The 8,101-nt window shown below is 40.3% G+C and overlaps 1 protein-coding gene across 1 annotated transcript; it reads left to right on the top strand.

The window, feature by feature from the left end:
- Positions 1-259: 259 nt before the first annotated feature.
- LOC115398077 (melanopsin-A-like) lies at positions 260-8,101 on the top strand. Its single transcript, XM_030104716.1, has 9 exons — positions 260-477; positions 3,606-3,739; positions 3,872-4,075; positions 4,353-4,524; positions 5,604-5,765; positions 6,619-6,726; positions 6,829-6,994; positions 7,327-7,473; positions 7,629-8,101. Exons 1-9 carry the CDS (start codon positions 311-313, stop codon positions 8,034-8,036), a joined length of 1,668 nt encoding a protein of 555 aa, XP_029960576.1. The 5' UTR covers positions 260-310; the 3' UTR covers positions 8,037-8,101.

The following is an 8,101-nucleotide window of genomic DNA, read 5'->3' as shown; positions in this document are numbered from 1 at the left end:
ATCATTTTGTGCAGCATGCTCCTTTCTTTCTTCCAGCTTATCCTCCTGAAGTAAATACTTGAAGCTGATTAGATTTGACATTTCACATCTTCACAATGTGTGGGTCATCATTTGCTACTGGATAGTGCTGGAGAGACGCTTTAGAATAAGAACAAGAGTGGCAGTCTCTCTCTCTCTGAAATCACCAGTAAAGTGGAATCTACTCAAACTAGACCTGTTCAGCATCTTTTTCCTTTTTGTTGTTTTGCAAATGATACAAACATGGAGACCCCACACAGGCAGAATGAAGTGGATTACAAATTGGTAGACCATGTGGTCCACTGAGAGCATGGAGCCGGAGAAAGCACAAACCCAGAGCAGCTTCTTCAGCAAGGTGGATGTGCCTGACCATGCTCACTACATCGTGGCTGGATTCGTATTTGTCATTGGGACACTGGGCATCACTGGGAACGCCCTGGTTATGTTTGCCATCTATAGGTAGGTTTGTGTGAATGGCCTATTTATATCTGTTTCTATATCTGTATCGGTATCGGTATCTATGTCTATATCTATATCTATATCGGGAGATTTCCGTCTGCATTTAGCCTCATTTTAGTAAGAATATCAACAAAAGAAACAAAAACAAAAGCTGTGCAAAAAAAAAAAAAAAAAAAAACTCCAAAAGTACAACAAGGAACCAAACCCAACTTATTACATTAAAGTAGCATGAACATGAAATTGCAATTTTTATATTTTATATTAATTAATAATTCATTTGTGTCTGGTTGATGTATTAGTGCCTTTAAGGGTGAGTTCAGCAAGTTCTGATAGTGAGGAGTGTCTCTCTCTGCCTCTCTGTGTGTGTGTGTGTGTGTGTGTGTGTCTTCTTGTGCAGGTCACTCACATAAGCCCGTCCCTAGAGAAATGTAATAATGCAAATTTGATTGTCTCACAGTCAATTGAATAAGTGACGTGGCATACATACAAAATACCATTAATTCTATTTTTCCTGGGTTTGGATTGATGGAAATATATTTATATTTCGGATATTTCGGATTTTGCAGACTGCAGAGCAGTGCAAGTGTCGTGATGTTTTCTGTATGTTTTATTTTACTGGAGGTTGAGTGCCAGCCACATCTATTACCTTTATTGTCCCATGATGGAGGACACTCCAAATGCCCAAAGCTTGACACAATTAAAGAGAAGATACTTGCATGTCAATGTCCATGAGCATAAATATATTTTATGGTATGACAACCCAAAAAAAAGCGGGGTTAATATCTGGCATGCTAACCGCACTGCATGTAATTACAACGCAGCCTTTTGAATCCAGATGAACCCTCTCAGCTTTTCAGACTGTGCATATACTTCTGCACAGCTGGTTAGTGCAAATATCACCATTTGAATGCAGAGTGAACATCGTCCTTACTACACTCAATGGTTCTCAATTCACTTGGAAATAGCCAAAAAGCAACGGAGGAGAGATTAAATAAAATGAGCTGCATGCATGAAGAAATGGAACCAGATGGGTGGCTGCTTATAGGTGCCGCGCATGGAGCTATAAATCCGACGCAATTTAAACCAACCATGAAATTGTCAGAGTGCATTTACAGCTCCATGCAACAGGTGTTGTAAAAGACAAAGGACAATCCATTTTGATATTGTAGGTCATCCAGCTGGATGAAACGCTCTTAAATCATGCATTTTCTTTGAGAAGTCAAGGTGGGAGTGGACGTGTTGTGTAATTTAGACATCCACTTAACAGTTTCATGGAAAGTGGGTCAGTGCGCATGTGGTTTGTGTGTGTGTGTGTGTCTGTGTGCGTATGTGTGTGTGTGTGTGTGTGTGTGTGTGTGTGTGTTTCAGGGGGATTGTGAGGAGCTTTCATCTTCCATCTGTCCATCATCATACATAGATTAGATGGGTTTTTCTATTGTGTTGTGCTGATAAGTTCTGTTTACAAAATCATGACTGCACATGATTTTATGGGTTCCAAGAAACACACACACACACACACACACACACACACACACACAGACCGACGCTGATAAGTGTATCTGGTGAGCTGTCACCCGATATGATGATTTTCTAGGAAAGAGAAATGCTGTTGTAACATGCACATTACAGCACTTGTGTATGTGTGCGTGGGAGCGCACGTTAATGTGCACAGCAGCAACATAACAACTGACAAACACATACAAAGTGTCAGACACATGAACCCACCAAGTCTAATTATTTGGTGTTTGGTTGGGTTTGGGGTGCATCCAATTTGAATTCAGGAAGCACGAAGAGCGACAGCTGGATCGATGAAGAGCTGCACAGGCAGGAGACAACAGGTCAATATGCTGCTTAATCAAGCTCTTCCAAATGCAGGTTCACACAGAGTTGACTTGTTTGACAATGAACTTGTATCTGATTAATTCTGACAATTAACTTGCATTTAGTTACAAGTTCAGACAAGACCCAGTCTTGTGAGGGCTTTCTGTCAACACTTGACGCTAGAGCTCACATTTCATTCTTTAAATTCATTAAAACATTTACATGGAAAGTTCTCAAAACTTAGGGTGTAACTTTTTGACATGAATTTATGTATATGAGAGCTTGAAAACTGTTGGTTGAATTCATGCATAAATCTCAGTGGAGTGATTAAGGTTTTGCATTTCCCAAGTTTGTAAAGACTAGATTCATATCTCAGAAGAAAAATAACCTATTAGGGTGAAGAAAAAAATAGATTCTCCATCAATATTTGGCACATCAGTGATAATTGATGGTTCTGCATGTCTTGTTGGTACCACTGTTGTAAAATAATAAAAAAAAAAAAAAGGAATCAAAAGTGTAGCCCATCAGTAACAAGTTGTCTAAGTTAACTGACACATGAGATCAATCAGTTACAGATAACTCATAAAACTAAAGTCTGCTCAGCCCAATTTATTACTTTGCATTAGGACTGACAATGTCATAAGTTCTCTTTTTTCTTTATTTTTGTTGTTGTCTATAAGGTTGATTAAAAACTAAATTGGCTGTGGAAATAAACGAGTGGGTGTGATCTGTGGTTTCCCTGACTGGTCCTTGTGTGACTGGTGCCTTTTGCTCTTTGTCAGGAGTTTTGGGTTGTAGCATCAACACAAATAAATGAATGGAGAATGTCATTATTCAGATATCAACTATGAAAGCTATATTATTATTATATCTGTCTACTTTACCTCATCATTCTCATCAAAATAAATATTGATAAACCTCTTTTGTTCAGAAGTGAAAGATAAAATCACTCTGACCTTGTAAAGGTGCTAAAGCCAGACTGTCTGTGACCTTTTGGGGAATTTCTATTACCATGTCATAGTAGCTAAAATACAGATGATCAATCGATCCAACAATACTGTTGTGATGTGATTACTTCATGCTTGTTAGAGGCCTGATAACCTGGGAACAAACTACCAGTAAAAATCATCGTATTTTTGAGATAGCCTTTATTATTCAAACTATTTGTGTTCTGAGTGAAATAACTTCACAGTAAATGAAGAATCTCAAAAACCCCTGATGTGGTCAAGGTATATTTCATACCCTGCCATCGTCATTCTGACCGCACCAAATGCTTTGATGACTCTTTCCTGTGTTTGTCTGTGCAGCAATAAGAAGCTCCGTAACCTGCCAAACTACTTCATCATGAACCTGGCGGTCAGTGACTTCCTCATGGCTTTCACTCAGTCTCCCATCTTCTTCATCAACTGTCTGTACAAGGAGTGGGTGTTTGGAGAGATGGGTAATTGGCTTTTTTTCTTCTTTATAATGATCGGTTTTGACCTCTCAGCTCATTATTAATATATACAGTTAAAAAACAGAAGGCCTAATAAAGAGGGAAATTGTATTTTGCGGCTGTGTCCCTCATATGCAGGGTGTAAGATGTATGCTTTCTGTGGAGCCCTGTTTGGCATCGCCTCCATGATCAACCTTCTGGCCATCTCCATCGACCGTTACCTGGTCATCACCAAGCCGCTGCAGACCATCCACTGGAGCTCCAAACGACGGACCGCTCTCGCCATCGTCTTGGTCTGGCTTTACTCTCTGGCGTGGAGTCTGGCGCCTCTGGTTGGCTGGAGTGAGTAGCCTGAAGCTGGGGGTCTTTTCCCATCATTCTCCTCCACTTTCCACTGAAATTAAGCTAATGAATAGCTTGCTTGGTCCTGTCTGAACCTAACAGGAAGAGACATATGGCATATATAGTTATAAGAGTGATGCAACAAACCACCTAACATCTTTAAGTTCTTTAATCTACAACACAATCCCATTGCTGACACACAAAGTCTTTCATTCTGACCTCGATCTGTTCTTTTTCATCAAAAATGCTTGTATTTGTTGTTTTGTTGCACTTCTAGGCTCCTATATCCCCGAGGGACTGATGACCTCTTGTACATGGGATTATGTTACATACACGGCAGCCAATAGGAGCTACACAATGATGCTGTGCTGTTTTGTCTTCTTTTTACCACTGGGAATCATCTTTTACTGCTACCTTCTGATGTTTCTGTCTATAAGGAAAACAAGCAGGTAATGTATTCCCCCTTTTCTTTCCATAACATTTTTGAAACGGTTGATGAAAAAATTCTGAAAATCTTGATCTATGATCATTTCATCCCACGCGCGTGTGTGTATGTGTTTATCCATGAGGATGACATTAATAATTGTGTAAAATGCACTGAGAGAGTACAAATGACATATAAGTGTAAGGTCAGGACCATTAATTCCAAAAATTTGATGAAAAAGAGCAATTCCTAGAAAGATTTGTACCACCGACTACAAGACAAACAAACAGTTATGAAACCAAAAATGAAAAAGGACAGAAATTTGAAGAAAAAAAAGATAGAATATGAACAATGGATAAACTGTGCTAATCAGAAGTGAGGGATGATGGTTTTGTGTGGTGGAGGTGTTTGTCTACTTGTTCAAGTTCAGCAGATTCTGTATCTGTTGCCAGGGCAGCAAGAACCAATTTCTTCATTTACTGTTTTTCCAGCTTGATCCTGCACCCTACAATTTTAAGTTGCACTACATTTGTTCTTTTCTTCTTGTTCAAATTGCTAAATATTTGAGCTTCACTGTAAAAAAATGTCTAAAGGAGAGAACTTCCCCCCATATTGTCAGCTGTGTATCATTTCCTGTTTTATTTTGATACCCACCTGTCTTGTCTCCAGCTATGTGCAGTTGCCTCTGTGTGTTTCACCTGTGTCTTCCCCCTTACCTCATGTGTCTGTACCCAGATCATCTTAATTTGTTAGTGTTGAAACAACCTTCAAATTTCCCCAGGTTTCTCATGATTTTTGGATTCTTTGTGTTTATGTTCTTTGCTTGTGTTTTCAGACCTGCTTCTCGATTACTCTTTTTGGATACTTTAGCCTCCTGAATATCTCAATAAACTCTGAACCCTCAGGATACATGAGCTGTATCAGTGATGAAACTTCTGCAACGTCAACACATAGACTACAATGGATGATATTAAAACTTGTGATTCTTTGCCCCACAAGCTAATTTAAATGGACAGACATTAATAAAAAATGGATAAAACTTCATCTGAAAGATATCACACGAGTTTCCTCCTCACTGCTGCCTTCATTCTGCTCCTCGTTCAGGGAGGTGGAGCGTCTTGGGACTCAGGTGAGGAAATCTACCCTCATCCAACAGAAGTCCATCAGGAGCGAGTGGAAACTGGCAAAGATCGCCTTTGTTGTCATTGTGGTGTATGTTCTTTCTTGGTCGCCATACGCCTGTGTCACACTGATCTCCTGGGCTGGGTAAGATTTTTTTAATTGATTAATATTGTGCTTTTTTCATCTTTAAACAATATTTTAACGCATTTTAAATAATATGCAATACTTTTAAACGCGTTTCATATTAAATACAAGTGAGCTCTACATCATTGGAATCACTTTTTAGTTTTGAACATACAGGATCATTCATTTCTTAGTGATTACTTTGAGCAAATGTGAAAATTTTCAATAAAAACATACATAAAATGGCTAAACTGCTCCCACCTTACAGAATTCATTAGTCGACAAAGTAATGTTTCCTTCTTCTTCCTCCTCCAAACACATACACATAACCGACTACACCACAGTACATGCTGAGGGTGTTGTTTTATTGCTTTGAATTGCAGTAGACCATGAGTGGATTAAAACCTGGCCTAAATTGTGTCATTATGCAATGTTGTGTCAGCAAGAGGCCGAGTAACCCTGCATAAGTGACGTGTAACATACGGCTGAGTTGTGCATTTGTCCTCTGTCCGTCCAACTTATCACAATATTCACTAAACCACACATCTCTGCTGCACCACACAGTAGGTCAGGGCGCAGTTATGTAACTCCGAAATGTCAGTTTTTTCCCCCCGCCTGCACAAGCACAGGGACAAGGTAGTGGTAGACACACACACAGACACACACGCCACAAGCAAATGGACACTACCGACCCTTTTTAGCAGCAGGCACATTGGCGCTAATCCCTGACCAAATATTCCCCCTCATTACCCTAAAAAACCAGAGGGACTTTGAGATTTGGGTTATCGCACTCCAAACCAGAAAACGAATCACTGCGATTTGCAATCTGCCATATTACTAAGGAATGATTTCAGTTTATTTTTGTTTCATTCAGGCATGCCAACATCTTGTCGCCCTACTCCAAGGCTGTGCCTGCAGTCATAGCAAAAGCCTCTGCAATCTACAATCCGATCATCTATGCTATCATACACAACAAATACAGGTAGATAGTGACAACTTTTTCAATTTTCCATATATGCCAAGGACATTATTTTGAACCAGAAGTGTACATTTGGTTCTTTCCGGGACGTTTTGTGTTCAACAGGATGACCCTGGCAGAGAAAGTTCCCTGCTTGTCGTTTCTGTCTCCAACTCCTCGGAAAGAGTGCATCTCGTCCTCCATCAGCGAGTCCTCTCTCAGGGACTCCGTCATCAGCAGACAGTCCACAGCATCAAGGACTCACTTTATCACCTCCAAACCAACCGACAGGGTAACTGTCTAAAACAGGCTGTCATCGGATTTTCTGCTGATTTCCGTCTGAGGGATGAAAACTTTCTGCATTAGTTGCTTTGACCTGTTAAAAAAAAAGCTATAAGTTTGAAAAGAAATGGAAATCTTGCCATCTCATTATGAACTCTAGATCCTGCAAACATCCAGCATGTAAATCAGTATAAGTAAACTACTGTTTGTGTTAGAAGATTTACAGTTTATTTCGAAGTCAGTCTTTCTATCCTCATTGACTAATCAAATTAATTCTGGCAATTTGTTGTTAGCTCTGTGAAGTTCATGTCATCCAAGATTACAGATTATTCTATTCTGCAGGTATTGAAGGATGTGGAAATGGAGCCGCTGGGCAGGAAACCAGGGGATTCCTTCAGAAGCATGTCATCGTATAGTCAGTCCTGCAGAGGAAAATCCTACAAGAAACAATATGAGCAGAAGATGATCAGGACCCACACAACTGAGAGGGTGAGAAGAGTGTGACATGAGCTTGCTCACATTTTGGTTTTGCCTTATTTTTAATTTTTACAAAGCATGCGGTCATCCATAGTGCATTCATGATTTGAACATTATTTTGTTCCCATGTGTTCGTGTTTGTATGTTCATTCTTTATACATCACCAGCACCCATCTACCGTGAGTGATCCACTGAGCACCTGTGACCACGAGTTGGTTTCCAGCTCTCTGACCATCGCCACTCTTCCCCTGCTAGTTCTTACCAAGAGACGCAGCCAGAGTCTGACCAATGAGATTTCAGATGCACGCAACCAAGGAGGCAGCGTCTGTGACAAGCCCAGCGCCCGCAGAAGCGACTCCTTTGACTCGCTCAACTTTTGTCAAAACTCACTCACCCACCCCGGCACACCGCAGAGTGTCCCACGAATAATCGTCATCAGTCCCACTGCTGAGAGCAGCCTCATCAAACAGGACAGCGTCTGCTTAGAGGACAGCATTGAGGCAATGGAGAACAATGTTTTTGTGAGCCTGAACTTCTCATCAGAGGTCTTTGAGGCGGTGGAACTTCTTACTTGACCAACTGGACTTTGTGATGACCTTCTCTCTTTTTTTACACCAATGTTACATTATTTATTTCAGGA

This window comes from Salarias fasciatus, chromosome 12, assembly GCF_902148845.1.
Source record: "Salarias fasciatus chromosome 12, fSalaFa1.1, whole genome shotgun sequence".
NCBI lineage: Eukaryota > Metazoa > Chordata > Actinopteri > Blenniiformes > Blenniidae > Salarias > Salarias fasciatus.
The sequence above is the reverse complement of the archived record's forward strand: the minus strand, read 5'-3'. Positions and strand labels throughout refer to the sequence as shown.

What these genes read in the sequence shown, in the direction of transcription:
- LOC115398077 (XM_030104716.1), top strand. Translation starts at nt 311, where the DNA reads ATGTGGTCCACTGAGAGCATGGAGCCGGAGAAAGCACAAACCCAGAGC. An exon ending in GGCGCCTCTGGTTGGCTGGA is followed by an intron (nt 4,076 to 4,352) that starts GTGAGTAGCCTG and finishes TTGCACTTCTAG; the next exon opens with GCTCCTATATCCCCGAGGGA. An exon ending in GGACCCACACAACTGAGAGG is followed by an intron (nt 7,474 to 7,628) that starts GTGAGAAGAGTG and finishes ATACATCACCAG; the next exon opens with CACCCATCTACCGTGAGTGA.